This window comes from Embiotoca jacksoni, unplaced genomic scaffold (assembly GCF_022577435.1).
Source record: "Embiotoca jacksoni isolate LCO1_2020_lvr unplaced genomic scaffold, fEmbJac1.0.p SCAF_20, whole genome shotgun sequence".
NCBI lineage: Eukaryota > Metazoa > Chordata > Actinopteri > Embiotocidae > Embiotoca > Embiotoca jacksoni.
This window is the reverse complement of record NW_027185341.1, coordinates 8,981,979-8,999,308: the sequence shown is the minus strand read 5'-3', so window position 1 is coordinate 8,999,308 and position 17,330 is coordinate 8,981,979. Positions and strand designations below refer to the sequence as shown.

The window sequence follows — 17,330 nt, the reverse complement described above, 5'->3', positions numbered from 1 at the left end:
ACAATTATATGTAGTATTTAATCAGAAAGTATCTTAATTAAATAGAAATGCACTCAGGACCAAATAAATCCGTATCATAACAGTGGAGTTTTGTAAAAACAGCACATTTCTACTGTGCATGGTTCTTGGGAACACAGTAGGAGTGAACCGTCGCTTCGTTAAACTATCTTTGTCGCGCCCTGAAGTGCAGCCCCCCCCCCCCTCCCCCTCTCCTCGGTGCTGCGTCGCCATTTGTTTACTAATCGGTCAAGTACAGGCAGCTGCAGCAGCCATCGTCACAGATGCTTTGGACTTAAGAAAAAAAAAAAAAAAAAAGGTCGCTGCCGGCCAGAGCGTACACACACTGCCCAACGATGCAGACAGCTCCCTGTCCACTGCGGCCAAAGGCATGTCACATTTGACCTGGTCGTCGCCGCCGCGCCGCCCCGCCGCGCCGCGCCGCCGCGCCACCGCGCCGCTAGCCTCTGAGATAGGCACCGGCCGTTAGCTCAGCTGCAGCAGAGAGACGCCCGCAGCGAGAAAGTTACGCGAAACAAAACGTCACGCAACAGCGCGGTGCAGCTGCCGCAGTAATTAGACGAACTCGTCGACTCCCCATGCGGACTTTTATCCGCAGTTTCCGCTCGCCTTTCGGAGAGGGTCGCGGCCGTTGCTGCCGCGCGGACGTCAGCGGAGCCTCTGGAGGATGTCGGTGTTCAGGTCGACGCGCCTCGTCGGAAGAGGGAACACTTTGCTCCGTGATCCGTTTAAGAGGATTTGCGTAAACATGTCGTCCTCCACGACTTCGGGGAAGAGACTGCGGGTTCTGGTGGACGTGGACGGGGTCCTGGCGGACTTCGAGGGGGGCTTCTTGAAGAAGTACCGGGCCAGGTACCCGGACGAGCCCTTCATCACCCTGGATGACAGGAGAGGGTTTTGGGTGTCGACGCAGTACGGACAGCTGAGGACCGACCTGTGTGTGAGTGACCCGGGGGGGACAACCGACATGGTCCCGTGTGTCCCCTCCTGGTGGTTCACCAGGGTCCAGGGGGACATGGTTTAATTTGAGCAGCATTTAACCAGTTTCATTTAGAGACTTCGTACTCTCATGGTTTGCAGTTGAAACTTAATATTAAATTCACATTACGGGTCCCTCAGGGAGAAATATATATATATATATATATATATATATATATATATATATATATATAGATCGGTGATTTCTAAACCTTTTTTCTGCTTGTGATAACACAGTGTCTCCTGCTTTAATTTAATGTGCCATTCAATATTTGAGGAGGCAGAAAAGATTTAATGATCACGTTCACTTATTTCAAAACAGAACATAAACTTCTGCGACACGTAATCTTTCAGAAAAGGAAACTGTTTTTATATCTTTTTCTGTATTGGTTCAAATCCAATGAGCCAAAAGTGTGTATTTTGTGATTCTTGCGGTTCAATCACACTCGCTGATTTGTCACTGTGTGTTTTTATTTTTAATTTTTGGTTCGTGACAGACCTTTAGTTGAGAAACATTTTGTCAATCTGGGCCTCTCGTACACCTTGATCGTAAGTTAAGCAAATACAGTGTGTACCGTTTTCTCAATGTTATATAACTCGCATAAAACCTATCAACAGATTGTGAAGCTCCCACAAACTCCAGTGTTGACCTTGGGACTCTCCTTCTTCAGAGCACACGTACACTCATGTGACGTACACATGCCTGACCGTCGTACACTGTTGGTGATAAGCTGTATGTGTGTGTGTGTGTGTTTTCTGACCCCCCAGGAGAAAGCCATCAGTATCTGGGAGTCCAAAGACTTCTTCCTGGACCTGGAGCCGCTGCCGGGAGGAGTGGAGGCAGTAAAGGAGATGGCCAGGATGGATGAGTAGGTATCATAACGGGTGGAAAATGTGCATAATTCAGTATTTGACGTGAATAGATCAGGGGTCTCCAACCAGTAGTTTGTGAGCTCCTGTTTGAGTATGTGTGTGTGTTGAGGATCGGTTTGTTATAATTCACATCATGTTCAGCCATTGTCAATCCGCTGCAGGACGAAGGCCTCAGCATGGAGTTTCCACAACTTTCTGTCCCTTGTGAAATTGTACCAGTTGGCAGTGTCCCAGTAGTGTTGGACTTCATCTCTCCATCTCTTCCGCTGTCTTCCTCTCGTTCGTTTGCCTTCTATTGGTGTCCATACAGTGATTTCTGTACTCCATCTTCCATCCGTTCGCCTCGTCAAATGACCTGCCCGAGTCCACTTTCTGTTTTTGGTGGTTTCCATGATGTCTTGCACTTTGTATGTGATATTTAGTACGCTGCGTTCCATATTGTGTTGGACTGAGGAGAGGGTTTTTTTCCATTTTAGTTGTCCGTGTCCATGTTTCTGAACCATGTGTCACGACCGGTATGATGCACTGGTTGAATATTTTCCTCTTTAGACATATTGGGAGGTTTCTCTTCATGATTGCGCCGTGTCTCCCACATGTTTGCCATCCTGCTTTTATCTGCCTTCTTATTTCATTCTCCTGGTTTTTCTCAGTTAAGGTGAATCTTTGTCCCAATTAGATGTATTCTTCCACCTGTTCCAGTTGTATACCATTTATACTTATTGTCTTGGGGGACGTTACGTTGCCTGCCATGACTTTGGTCTCGTTAGTGTTCATTTTTAAGCCGCATTTCCTGCTTGCAGTATCAAGGTCTTGGAGTATTGTTTCTATTTCTAATCCCAGGAAAGGGGATTTTATTTCAGTGACATGTAAATATAAAGCCTGTGGGCAGAGTGGGACTTCATGCAGGTGTAACACTCAATGTGGAAGGAAACCCAGGAGCTACGAAACCTTTTTGGCTCATGTTTCAGGGAAGACTTTTTTTTAACTGACCTTTGAAGTTCCTATAATATAAAGTATACTTATGTCAGAGTTATTGTTTGTTTGTTATTGCTAAAAAAAAAAAATTTAAAAAACGCCACTCTATTGCCACCATCTGTTTTGTTGGCAACATGACAGCGTTTCTACAAACCTCTGTCCTCCCCACACACGCTGCAACACTCAGCTGGCGCTTTCAGATTTCTACTCCGTGGAGCCGGTTACAGGAAAGCTCCAGTTTGAGGGAGCAAAAAAAGTTGAACTCTGATTGAGGGCAAAAAAATTAAAGAAGAGATGACTCCACGAATTGACCCGACTTATTGTGCTCATGGTTGCATTGTTTTAGTCATGAGTGCCACATGAATCTGATAGAACAAATCCACGTATTTTGATCAGTCCGGTTGTCTCCAGGAGCTACGAACAGTTGTTTCATGTGTACTATCCACACTTAAAATGTGACCTTTTACTTTTCAAGTTGTACTTGCTTCCGTTTTACACACCAAAACCACAAAGATTGATGGTGTTTACTAAAAGGCTCAATTGCAGATGACCTACAGCTCTTTACTGTACCTGAACGCATCGTGTTCACACTCGAGGACTGAGGCTGCTGCTGTCGCTGCTAAGGTCTCTTTCCTGTGTCACTAAGGTTTATCAGTCCAGCTGTAGTTAGAGTTGTGACTCCAACCAGCCAGGTGCTGTTGTTGCACTATGCTGTACGCGTCTTAGTGAAAGCCTCCCGTAACTGACTTCTTCTTTGCTGATAATTCAATCATGTGTAATCTCAATCCACATGAAGGAGGCTGTGATTTCTTCTTATTCTCAAACGGACAAAGCAGTGGAATAAAGTCTAAAAATAGCCGTCATTTCCTCTCCTGCTGGAAATAAATGTCTCTCTTTAGCCGCAAGTGCCTGAATGCACCTATTTCCTTACCAAGGGAAATCAGTCATGTGTTTTTGTTTTCGACGTCGTTATTTTTGTACCGTACAGTTATCACTTCCAGCTAAAAATATCTGTCCGGCCTCAGCAGCTGGAATATAGAAATGATGGTCGTAATTTTTCCTCTCTGGTTTGTTTGTTTTCTTTTTCTTTCCGCAGCACAGATGTGTTCATTTGCACCAGCCCTATAAAACACTACAAGCACTGCTCGTATGAGAAGGTAAGCCCTCTGACCATCACGTATCCTTTATTCCTTTTTGGAAATAGTAGAACTTTAGTAGCGCTTAAAATGGCACTTACTTTTAGCACTTTGTAGTTTGGCTTTCTTGAAGAAATTGTATTTTCTTGATTCCTGTTGTTCTGGGTTTTGTACCCTCATGGTTGAAATGCACTTCTTGTAAGTCGCTTTGGATAAAAGCATCAGATAAATGAAATGGAAATGATTCAAGTTTCAGTTCTCTAACGAGAGTGTGTGTGTTTTTGTGCAGTACGCCTGGGTGGAGAAACATCTGGGCCACGACTTTCTGGAGCAGGTGATCCTGACCAGAGACAAGACGGTAGTCAGCGGCGACATCCTCATCGATGACAAGCCTGATATTCTGGGTGAGGAATGTATACGTGTTTACTTTCAGTGTTTGTTTTTAAAGTCATACACGCAACAAATTGAGATCCTGTATTGTAATAATACTGATGATTTGATATTGATGTTGATGCGGCTCCCAGATCACTCACTACACCCAGTAACCCTTAGTTACCGTTGCCTGTCAAGCTTTCTATTCTGGCCCGGCCCACACGGAGTCCCGACTGTGCCAACATGCCTCAAACAATCGGTCCTTGATTTCATGACTCGAGTGTCTGTCAGCAGCTCGAGTTTTCTATAAATAAGCTCAAATTAGCAAACACTATCTCTGATGACCTTTTGTCGTTTCCAGCTGACTCGATTTCAAACATGAATCCTGTGAAAAGAGTCAAAGATGTGCGCTACAAACATCAGATAAAAGTCTTCACCGCTTGTTGATCCATGTAGAAAACACTGACAATGAACAATAGACAATAAAATAAACGATAAGTCTTGTAATGCAGTCTGGAAGTAAATAGTATAGTATTTAAGATATTTTTTAGGCAGTACTTATATTTAGCTAAATGTTGATAATATTTCCATATTTGAATATGTATGTGGCATGCTGACATGGCAGTTTTAACCTCCTTAAGGTGAGACTGTCAGCTTCAGCGACAAATATGAATCCACTTCTGTGTTTGATCTTTGACAGAGGAGAGATAACAGATTCTTTACTCGTACTTTAGCGTATTTTGCCAGTCTGAGTATCCGAACAGTCGGATCACCTGCGAGCAAAAACGTTTTCCGATTCGCACACGTTCACCCTCAGCTAGAGTGAAATAGTGGCGGCGTAGAAGCCGGCTGTCACGAAGGAGAGCAGCTCTGCGGCACCAGCAGGTTGAGGTGGATAATAGAGCTCAGCAGGGAAGACCGGTTTTTATTTTGAATGATCTGGATCGCCTCTGGACATTACTGCTATTACTGTTTGGTATTTCACATTTACATCCGCCTCCTCGGCTTAACCATATTTTCAAGTGGTGTGTTTTCACTTTTACGCAGTACGAGAGAGACGTTCAGTCACTACCCGGTCAGTTAACACTCCACACTCCCTCCCGCTCCTCTGACGCCAACCTTCAGTCTCAGCCACTCAGACCAAGCACCGGACCTGGGCCGAGTTAGTCCCCTCTATACCTGCCCCATCTGGAAGTCTCTCCTCAAATACTGTTGGACTCAGGCTCCTGCTAGTACAAAGCCAACATGTGTCAGCCCCCAGTCCTGCGTGTTCTTTTAATGAGGCAATAGGAGAAGATGTCAGGCTTCAAGATATTTATTTAACAGCCGCAGAATAATCAGTTTACAGAGCTCTGGGTCCAGACTGTGTTTCCCTGACCGCAACAGAGTATGTGTCAGTTCACGAAGTCTGACCTCCTGACTCTCCCTGACCCGGTCTTCTTATAGTACAGGAACCAAAAAGTCATGTGTGGTGACGTGTCCTTTGTTGATTGGTCGAGGTGGTGGTTGTCTTCCTTCACACCCTGGAGTCCTCACGACAGCCGTTTGTTCCTGTTTATGACTCACAGAACAACAGGATGTGACCCCACAGGTTGCCGACCCCCTCCTGTGACCTTTTGGTTTTACACAGTACTTCAAAGAGAAACAGTATGTGACCCCAAAGGTCGCAGACCTCCTCCTGTGACCTTTTGGTTTGGCCCAGCAGTATCACTCTCATTTACATACACAGCCTTTTGTCTACACCTTAGGATTAATAGTTGATAATACGACTTTATATATAAGTAATATGATATGGCATACATATATGTTGTATTATTGTAAACATAGCCTAGCACAGAATCGCACAACACCGACCTGTTCATCTTCAACTTCATACTCAAAACCTTCCGTTTTAGAGCCGCCTTTAATGTCCGATTAATATTGTGTGTTTTATACTTTTATTGTGTTGTTTTCTTTGATCATTTTAACTTTCGTAAAGTGTCTTTGAATACCGTGAAAAGCACTGGAAATAAAATGTAATATTATTATTATTATAATAGAGCAGATAAATTACTGTTGAATACGTTCATAATCCTTCCAATGGAGCTTTTGAGATTTTAAGCTCTCGGAAGGCCGAAATAAAATACGCCACCATCTGAAGACTTCCTCCCACTGCAGCACCACGCTCACGTCTTTAACATGTGGACAGATCCAAACGAGCCAGACTAATTACAGTTGCCCAGCTGTGATTTCACCATCACTGATCCAGAGTGGGTTTAAAAAACACGCATACAATAGTGCCGGATGTTTGATCCGAGTTGGTGAGTTTTGATAAATGAAATGGGCGACAAAACACAATCATAATGTAAATGTGTTTGATAAAGAGGATTGCATAATCCTGTTCGTGTAACTTTATGTGGGTGTCATAATAATTTGCATTCATCTTCAAGGCTTCATTTGCGACCTTGAGACAGCCGCTCCAGTGTGATGCGTACGCTCCGAGCAGTGGGAGCTTTGTAATGTTCGTGTCGAACATGTGTCCCTCAGGCGTGGAGCCCAAACCGACGTGGGAGCACATCCTGTTCACCGCCTGCCACAACAAGCACCTGTCCGTCAGCCCCTCCCGGAGGCGGCTGCTGTCCTGGTCGGACGACTGGAGGGCCATCCTGGACAGCAAAAGGCAGTGAGGAGCTCCACCTCCCACGAGCCCCAGCACCTCGGTAATGGAGGGAATTTTTGAGGGTCACCGGCACGACATCGGCGGACGTCGGAGCTCGGAGGCATCGTCATCCAGATCCCTCATTTCTGTAGGTACCAATGGAGGTCGCATGTTTCCACACAACGTTGGTGCACTCAGCTGGGAGAGGACTTTCACTTGTTTGACCACAAGGGGGCGCTCTGAGACCGAGCGTGAAGTCGTGTTTCCACCACCTTAACAAACATCACGAGGACCAAACGAACTGAAAATGGATAGGTAGGTAGGTAGGTAGGTATATATTTTATACCTACCTACCTACCTACCTACCTACCTATTGTCTTAAAGGTGTTGGTAACGTCTTTGTGTTTCGAATCGTGGACATTTAAGTTGAAAGTCAAAGACATTTTATTTTATGTTTTTTTTAACCGATAGTTGACAGTTCTGGGTAGCATTAATGAGTCACACAAACAGGGCACTCCAGTACACGCTAGAATAACCTCCCAGAGTCGTCGGCACTGGTGATTACGTGCAATACATAAACACAGAAAAGATACCTGGACTTGCGAAATACTCTGTTTTGTTAGGTCGGCATTTTACATGTACTTTATGGGAATGTACCAAACCACTGTTGTGTAAATGCAGATTTATTTGCACAGGGGAATCAACTGTGGATGGCTGCATTGGTGCTGGTTTTTTTTGTTTTTTTTAAACGTGTTTCCTCAGCGGTTCATAACGATCTATGCATCATACACTGATGAGAGTAAACTACGCACACGCACACGCATACGCATGTTGCCAAAAGAAAAATACTGAATTTATGTAAAAAAAAAGAAAAATCACACTTTTAAGACATATTCTTCACTATATTGAACAAGCTGTCGATGTGAACGCCATTTCTAATGAGATCTGTGTCATGTCAGATAAAATGACCAATGTGTCATTTCACTTACTAACATCTGATCTATTTTACTGTAGCCTGTTTACATCGCATCAGACGAAATAAAAGAACTCCGGACGGGGCAGATTCCCTCCACAAAACAACAAGATGTATTTGTTTTAGCATGTCATTTACGAGTTGTAAAAACATTTATTTAAAGGTTTTATAGAGTTCATCCACATTTGCCACAAAACAGTATTTCAGGCGAGAACCGTTCTGTCTGTGGATTTTAGCGAGTTCTAAAAACGGACACTTTCCCAGTGAGGATCTGTGTTGTTTTGCTTAAAGACACACCGTCAGTACGTAGAAGCTCAATTCATTTTGTTTCTTTCTGACATGTTGCTGCTGGCGTGCTTTTAGGGAACCAAGCAGACCATGTGTTGTGGAAGATGTACTAATTGCGGATTTATCGTGCCTAGTTTAATGTGCAAATTCAACGCTTATCTGTGTCTAAGGGATGTTTTAATGCTGTGTTTTGCTGCACCTCAATTAAAACCAAGAAAAGAATCCCATGACAACCAGGATACTTTCAATGGTCTTCTTTTTATGGGTGCTATTAATGATTCACTTTGCTTTCTTTCTTTGCTTTTATACTTGTTTGTGTTTTTTTAGGTTCACGCAGCAAAATGTCACGATGGCTTTCGACAAAAGTTCGGAAACCTGCTCGGCCTCGTGGTTTCAACGTCCGGAGGACAGTTTTACAAAACATGATGAAAATGCCTCTTTGTTGTTTCTTTCTCTCACTGCTGATCATGTCAGTTAAGAAAACATGTAGTAACACATGAATATGAGCATTAGTCCACGCTGCATTTTCATGTATTTTTACCAGGGTGGATGTTTCGAACAGCTGTGACATCTTTTGGTTTTAACTCCTGTGGCTTATATCAAATAATTTCTCACTGAATAAAACATACATCTGCAGCAGAGAGTAGGAGTAACGGCAACAACCACATTTCAACCATATCAATCAGTTATTCAGTCTTAAAAAAACGTTTTCTAATATATCCAGTGGTGATATACAAACATGTTATACTTTCATTATAAAATATATACAGTATATATATGAAATAAAGGGAAACTGGCTGAAATAATGTGAACTACATCATCAGGTGCCAACAATAGGGGTTGAAACATCGTGACAGACGTTGCAAACAACTCACAAGAAAAGAGCAGATGTAAAAATCAAAGAAAGTTCCTGATTCTGCCTTACACATATTGTTTCACATATTTCATACATCGTGAACAATGCTGCATTTCAAAACGTGACTTAAATGGTGAGTGTCCGTGTCCTAAAACCTCAACATCTACTCGCATTTAAGAGACCTCGGGAGCTCTCTGAAGAATCAGGATGAATAACTGGGTTTTGGTTGGAGTCCAAAAAGTTCCCCACAAAGCAACTCGACCGCCAACGATCCGGTTTAAGAGTTTCGTGTTACAATCACGGCAGCTAATGTGGCCTCAAGCCAATATGAAGATCGAGCCACAGAGGTTTTGCTCGACTCAATTTTCCCAGATTTTTCTCCTTTTCAAACATGTAGTCTGCAGACACTAGAGTCGGCATACAGTGGGTACGGAAAGTATTCAGACCCCTTTAAATTGTTCACTCTTTGTTTCATTGCAGCCATTTGCTAAAATCAAAAAAGTTCATTTTATTTCTCATTAATGTACACTCAGCACCCCATCTTGACAGAAAAAAACAAATGTAGAAATTTGTGCAAATTTATTAAAAAAGAAAAACTGAAATATCACATGGTCATAAGTATTCAGACTCTTTGCTCAGTATTGAGTAGAAGCACCCTTTTGAGCTAGTACAGCCATGAGTCTTCTTGGGAATGATGCAACAAGCTTTTCACACCTGGATTTGGGGATCCTCTGCCATTCTTCCTTGCAGATCCTCTCCAGTTCCGTCAGGTTGGATGGTGAACGTTGGTGGACAGCCATTTTCAGGTCTCTCCAGAGATGCTCAATTGGGTTTAGGTCAGGGCTCTGGCTGGGCCAGTCAAGAATGGTCACAGAGTTGTTCCGAAGCCACTCCTTTGTTATTTTAGCTGTGTGCTTAGGGTCATTGTCTTGTTGGAAGGTGAACCTTCGGCCCAGTCTGAGGTCCAGAGCACTCTGGAAGAGGTTTTCTTCCAGGATATCGCTGTACTTGGCCGCATTCATCTTTCCTTCAATTGCAACCAGTCGTCCTGTCCCTGCAGCTGAAAAACACCCCCATAGCATGATGCTGCCACCACCATGTTTCACTGTTGGGATTGTATTGGGCAGGTGATGAGCAGTGCCTGGTTTTCTCCACACATACCGCTTAGAATTAACGCCAAAAAGTTCAATCTTGGTCTCATCGGACCAGAGAATCTTATTTCTCATAGTCTGGGAGTCCTTCATGTGTTTTTTGGCAAACTCTATGAGGGCTTTCATATGTCTTGCACTGAGGAGAGGCTTCCGTCGGGCCACTCTGCCATAAAGCCCCGACTGGTGGAGGGCTGCAGTGATAGTTGACTTTGTGGAACTTTCTCCCATCTCTCTACTGCATCTCTGGAGCTCAGCCACAGTGATCTTTGGGTTCTTCTTTACCTCTCTCACCAAGGCTCTTCTCCCACGATTGCTCAGTTTGTCTGGACGGCCAGGTCTAGGAAGAGTTCTGGTCGTCCCAAACTTCTTCCATTTAAGGATTATGGAGGCCACTGTGCTCTTAGGAACCTTGAGTGCTGCAGAAATTATTTTGTAACCTTGGCCAGATCTGTGCCTTGCCACAATTCTGTCTCTGAGCTCCTTGGACAGTTCCTTCGACCTCATGATTCTCATTTGCTCTGACATGCACTGTGAGCTGTAAGGTCTTATATAGACAGGTGTGTGCTTTTCCTAATCAAGTCCAATCAGTTTAATTAAACACAGCTGGACTCCAATGAAGGAGTAGAACCATCTCAAGGAGGATCAGAAGAAATGGACAGCATGTGAGTTAAATATGAGTGTCACAGCAAAGGGTCTGAATACTTATGACCATGTGATATTTCAGTTTTTCTTTTTTAATAAATTTGCACAAATTTCTACATTTCTGTTTTTTTTTTCTGTCAAGATGGGGTGCTGAGTGTACATTAATGAGAAATAAAATGAACTTTTTTGATTTTAGCAAATGGCTGCAATGAAACAAAGAGTGAAAAATTTAAAGGGGTCTGAATACTTTCCGTACCCACTGTATATTCGACTTCATGCAGCTTCCTCTTGAGCCACAAAAGGCTTCACAGAACTCGTTTTCAAAGGTGCACAAGTGCTCTTCCCCAACACCTGAACAGACATATACAAAGTTCTGGGACTTTCCCTGTTGTAAATGAACGGAGTGCAGCACACTAATGCACATGGACAGGCTCTACCTTTTTTTTCCCGATGGTACGTGTGTTTCACTTTCGCCGTTATTGTATTTATTTATTTCCATATAAGTTCGAAGGGGATTGAAACGTTTCCCAGCATACCTTCGAAACTCGCAAGACACGTTGAGCCTCCATCATGGGACACACAGAGAGACGAACACTCGCACTGTGTGGACGCTTTTCATTTCACACGGGACTGTTGGGCAAAACTCAGAAAGCATCAGTTGGTCCTGCTCTATTCTTTTGGATCTCTATGCTGTTCTTTTCTGTCTCCGCTCTCCCGTCACCTCAACCGGTTGAGGCAGACAGAAACCACCTCTGAGCCTGGTTCTGTCTAAAGTTTGTCTTCCTGTTTAAAGGGAGTTTTTCCCTTTTTTTTTTTTTCCTGTGTTGTGTTTTGGCGCTATATAAACAAACCTGACCTGAACTGAAGCATCGTTTCCCAAACCGACACCGACACACACTTTCATTGTTTCTTCTTCCCGCATCCTGTTCGTGACCTGGCGCACTTTCAAAGCGCTTCTTCACGACATTCCCGACCGCCGTTAACTGGTCAAACGGGTCATCTGTCGCTCCGCTTCTGAGCAGGAGCTCGCTCCGTCCGATCGCCCTCTCCTGATGTTGTAGTTGTTGGTGAAAAGAAGCTGCATGACGGCAAAATGCCAATGAGGCGTTACACAAGCGCTGCATGTGTGTCAGTTCTGTGTCAGCCTTTTTTGTTTTGTTTTGTTGGGTCAACAGATGTCCCGTGTTTGTGTTGCTGCTCACTCTTCTGCGTTTGTAGGAGAATAATAGATTTATCAAAGAATTCCAAAAGTTTAAACTAATGTGAAACTGATTGTTTTTTTTGGTTTTTTTTCTTCTTTCTTGTTAGTTTTGGCAGCATGTACAAGATTTTAAAAAAATACATGAGAGTCCTGACGTCAAACCACCACATAATACCGACTATGCATGTCAGTGGTAGACGGGAGACGGCGTTGCTACGTCGCCCAATTGTGTGCAATCATCCTCCCTAGAGGTCTGTCGAGTGAACAGGGTGTAGAGAGAAAGAGAAGTTAGATAATCTTTTATCCGTCTCAAACAAGCGTCTTGGATCCTTTCAGGTCTTCTAGTCGCTTCTTTCTTTTGTCAGAAAATAAAGAAAACGCACCGGGAACATCACCTCAGCGTGCACCTGCAGGTCTGTTGTGCCGCTCGGTCGACGGCTCGTCCCTCGGGTGTAATTTTAGATTTGTGTTGTTGAATGTAACAAAACCTTACTGGCGTGTCATTTATAAATTCCCCATTTAAAGCCTTTGCAGGATTCAAAAGGGAAACGGCGTGGATGTTATTTAACAGGCTTACAAGAAGATTTGTTTACAGATCTACGGCAGTTGTCATACAAATCTTTGAGGGTTTTGTATTTGGAAAAAGTTGTTTTCCAACTATCAAAGAGCCTGTGATCCGGTTGGAGTGTTACGTAACGCAGCGTTGGTTTTTTTTGCAGCTTTTTCTTGGGGCATTTTTAATGAAAGTTATTTCCGAACTCACCTAAACTTATGAAACACAGTCAGGTCATAACGGCAGGTCACTTAAAAATCTGTAAGAATTCAAGTCTTTGTTTAAGTTTGCAAACTTCTGAACAGTCTGTTTGGCTGAGAAACTGAAAATAAAACACATTTCTGATGACTTTTTGCTGACTTTCCCGTCTGCCTCGCAAGACACGGGGTCACATATTAACTCACAGAAGCCTGAAATGCAACTAAGCACATATGGCTGTAGAGCTTCTATCATTAAAATGATTTTGCATTAGTTCTGTGTCTACAGTAAAGTTATTTTATTTTGCATACAACATGTTAAAAGCATATTCCATCCTACCAAGCTGGTACAGGCCGTGCAGGGTCAACTCAATTCAGCACAGCAGCTTTTTTTTATTGTAACTTTTTGTTTTTTTTGGGCTTTGCATTCAGACCCACTGCGAGGTTAGGAAATGATGTTGTGAGTAGAATAAGTGTAGACGTAGTGGAGGAGTTTAGAGTGGCTGTGGGAGGGAGAGGAATTAAATGAAAAGTCTTTTAATAGCGCTGCTGACCTATTTCACTTTAAAAAGAAGTTGTATAAAACGGCACAAACCAGACCAAAACACAAACCCGGGCCAGATGAGGTTAGCGGTCGAGCACGGTGTGGGAAAAAAAAACGCTGAGCAAGCACAGCTGTTAATGGACAACAAGGTTACAAAACCAGTGTGCGTTCCCGCTGGCGTCGTCACACCAGAAATATACCGAGATGCTTCTTTTGTAACTTCTCAGTCCATAACAGTACGGTAGGCCTTTTAACAGCACCGAGAATAGGACAAACAACAAGGGAGTCAGTCTTCCATTTCAGTGTTGGACCTTTTCCAGAGTGTCCATTAGGTTTGAATGGAACCAAAAAGACTGAAACGTCGCGTAAGATTACCTCCTGTTGTGGTCTTACAGAGCACGAAGTTAAAGTGCTGTCGGATGTAATGGTGTCTCTTTGTGTTTGTATGTAAATTTAAAGAGTTGTTAATCATCACACACCGACTCACTTCCAACCCGTAACACCAGCTCAGAAATGAAATTCATGTTTGGTGCCTCTGCTCTGCAGCCAGATCCACCCACATGTGCATGTGTCATTTTACCTGGAGGCAAAAACACTGTTGTTGTGCTCTCCGACAGGGTAGCTTTTGTTTTCGTCTGCCTTCAGAAGAACTTTCGGCTCTCCTTCACCCACAATTCTTTCGTTGTGCACCTGCGGTTGTTTTTCCCACTTCTTTTCAGTTTGGACTTGAGAACAGGAAATGTGTCAAATTCTTCAATTCAGGAGGGAGAAATGTTTTGTAATACATTTCACTCACTCGGCCTGCTTTTTGTCTTTTACTTTTAGTTTGTCGCTGATGTCCAGCTCGTGTTGTTAAGAATAAAGACGTAGATGACTCTTACTCTCTTCTATGCTGCTTTCACGACCTCCCGCTTTGCTTGCTCGCACCGCTGTGTAACCACTTTACTCATTATGTTGGGAGGTTTGGGAAATTATAGTTATTTTGTGCAGATGTTTTGAATAATTTTGTCTCTGTGTTGTTGTTTTTTGTCATTTTACAATGCAATTTGTTTGTCCCATATTTGTCATTTCTGGAGGTTTTTTGTTTCTCATTTTGGTCATTTTGCCCTTTTGTTGCCAGTTTGTCTCTGTGGAGATTTAGCCTCTTTTTATGGTCATGTTTTTGATCATTTTTCATCTGTGTGGTGTTTTTTGTTTTGTCCCATTTTGTTAGTTTTGTGTCTAATTTTTGTCATTTTGCATCTCTTTCTAGCCATTCTGTCCCTTTGTAGTCATTTTGTGTTACATTTGGGCCATTGTGTATGTCTTTGTTGCCATTTTATATATTTATGGTGATTTTGCATCTTTTTTATGGGTATTTTAAATTTGTATATCTCATTTTGGTCATTTTGCATATTTGTGCTGCCATTTTATCTTTTTTAGGGCATTTTACATGTCTTCATTTACTTTTCATTTGGGTTGTTTTCTCTTTTTTTTTTTGTCTTTACATGTGTTGTATTATATTTTGGGGAAAAGATCTTGGGCCCTTTGTTCTGTGCCCAGTTGACTAGTTCAACAGTCTGTCCGTGGGTGCTTCCTCAATCTGAGTCATGTCGGTAAGTCAATAGCAAAACAAACAAAAGATGGCCAGTAATGATAAAAGTTTACACCATGAAGTTTATGTAATTGTCAGCTATAAATCCAGATGTTTTCCCCTGCAGTGACAGCAGCTGTGAACAGTGCAGGTAAGTGTTAGTTTTGCTTGTGTTTCAGTGAACGTCACCTCTGAACAGCTGCTGTTGGTTGTATGTTGTTAATTCAGGGCGTTGAAATCCTTCACACTGATACCCTCTCTGAGCATCTTATATCAAATACTAGAGGGCACAAGAATGCCATATTATCTAAAACAAAAGCATGACAATTGTTTTATTTATTGTGATGAAGGCCTAAAGTGTGAAAGTCTTTTATTACTGACAACTGCTCCTGTGTGTAGACTGAGACCGTCTTTGTCAAGTTTGTGACATTCCTGCACAGATGAACACTAACAGGATGATGCCATGATAATCAATACATATAATAGCCTGAACATGTTTATAATCAGGATTTTTTTTTTTTTTTTTTTTTTTTTAAAGGGACCAGAAAATGTCCAGAAATGGCATTGATCCAATGTAACTAATTTAATTAAAATACTTTTTATTATTCTTTAAAAGGAGGAATTAATCCCCAAATTGCATTTTAATTTAACATATAAATCATGTACAGTATATCAGAAATTACATGTTGGTTTACTTTACAGTCATTTGACCCGTTGATTACATGATGATGTTGATTGGTGAAGCTTTAAATATTGCATTATCATCTATTTAAGCTCCATTACATCAGTAAAGATGGATTTTTGCTTATCAAACCTTTAGCTTGATAATAATACAAAAATAATTTCACGGTCTAGCTCCAAGAAATGTACTATTTTTTGTTCCTGCCCTTATTCTAAGTACAATGGAATATTTAATCCAGAACAGAACAGTAAAATAAAAATAACATGTCTAATGGGGTATCGGAAATACCACTAAAAGAAACACTCTGCCTTGTCCGGGCTGTCCTGAGTTGTGCAGACGTTTGTCATTAGTGCTGAAATGCGTCAGAGGGCAGAAGGAAATCCCAACAGAGCACTAAAATTAATCAGAAATATCTTTGTAAGATTCATACAGAGGCCTTACGGGACTGTTATCATCTGGAAAACCCTTTACAGGACAATTTGTATTGTTTATGGGGAGGAGACGTAATGTACACAATGTCCTCTCCAGGACGGAGAGATGACGGGGGGGAGGGGGGAGGAGGGGGGGTCAGAGTCAGCATTTATGGTCTGTGTTTAGATTAGACTTAAGGTTACGGTTAACCAACGTGCTGCTGATGGTGTGACAGATTCCTCGGAAGCTCCTTTCTGCTGGCGCATGTACCAGCATGTTTGTTTTTGCATGTGACAATAATGGTTTTATGTAAAAAGTACACATCCTGATGTACAGAACTAATGTGTGAGCGGAAAAGCTGGAAGTCAGAGTGATCGAGCGCACAAATTGGAACAGGTCAGGTGGAGCCCTTCCTGTTTGCTGACTTGTTTTTGTTCCTTTCATCACCGTCCGTGACACTCTGTTATCCATTCTCTGTTTGAACTGCCCTCCTTCCGTCTGTCTAATTGCTTTCTAGCAGAGAAGGAAAGTGTGTTGCAAGATATGTTCCAGATGAGATCATCTGCACCACAACACACACTGTGTGTTTTACAGCCTGACAGCCTAAAGAGTTCAGCTTCCTCATGATGATTTACACTTTTGTTTACTAGAGTAAAACCGAACAGGTAGTAGTGGTAGAAATACCGGAATAATTGTGGTTTTTTTTATGATGACATGACGTTCCTCTTTTAAGATGTCACGAGCAATATTTTAATAAATCCACAGCATGTTGTTTTCAGAGAAGAAGCTCTGGAATAACTGTCACGCTGTTTGCTCCTCAGTACACGGCAGATAGAGACAGTTAGTGACAAACAGGTGAACAGAGGTGAAAAAAGTTCATATCTGAATTTGGCCATGTTCAGACTGACAGCCCGAATCTGTTTTTTTTGTTGTTGTCATATCCAGATCGACTTCTGGAAGTCTGGACGTCAAAATGAAAACACATGAAACATGATTTTTGCAAATCAGTCATTAGGAACATTTGTTCCACTTCCACACAATGTGATTGGTCGATGCCTTTAGTCAGAAGCTCAGAAAAATTGTGTTCCTTCTGAAAGGGCTTTCTGTGCGGAAGTACTCATGATAATAAAATAACAGTATGAAGAAGTGTGTAAAGCCCTTAAAGGTGCAGATCTTGTGACAAAATAAACCGTAGAAAAGCTGATCGATTGGTTGACTATTCTCACTGGGTTAATTACTACAAGCAACCCCTCTCATCTTACACTGGGC

At 42.4% G+C, this 17,330-nt stretch overlaps 1 protein-coding gene across 2 annotated transcripts; it reads left to right on the top strand.

The window, feature by feature from the left end:
* Positions 1–228: 228 nt before the first annotated feature.
* LOC138202268 (5'(3')-deoxyribonucleotidase, mitochondrial-like) lies at positions 229–9,828 on the top strand. Of its 2 annotated transcripts, XR_011178635.1 has the most exons (6): positions 229–958; positions 1,765–1,865; positions 3,941–4,001; positions 4,270–4,384; positions 6,879–7,138; positions 8,579–9,828. XR_011178635.1 is itself a non-coding variant. In XM_069156142.1 (5 exons), exons 1-5 carry the CDS (start codon positions 686–688, stop codon positions 7,016–7,018), a joined length of 690 nt encoding a protein of 229 aa, XP_069012243.1. In that variant the 5' UTR covers positions 229–685; the 3' UTR covers positions 7,019–8,484. The 2 variants fall into 2 exon arrangements, 1 of the variants encoding a protein (XP_069012243.1); XM_069156142.1 differs by lacking the exon at positions 8,579–9,828 and having other exon boundaries at positions 6,879–8,484.
* Positions 9,829–17,330: the final 7,502 nt, after the last annotated feature.

Excerpts from the sequence above, each read along its gene's own strand:
- LOC138202268 (XM_069156142.1), top strand. The coding sequence starts at position 686 with ATGTCGGTGTTCAGGTCGACGCGCCTCGTCGGAAGAGGGAACACTTTG. Across the intron at positions 1,866-3,940 it reads GAGATGGCCAGGATGGATGA|CACAGATGTGTTCATTTGCA; the intron begins GTAGGTATCATA and ends TTCTTTCCGCAG. Across the intron at positions 4,385-6,878 it reads TGACAAGCCTGATATTCTGG|GCGTGGAGCCCAAACCGACG; the intron begins GTGAGGAATGTA and ends TGTGTCCCTCAG.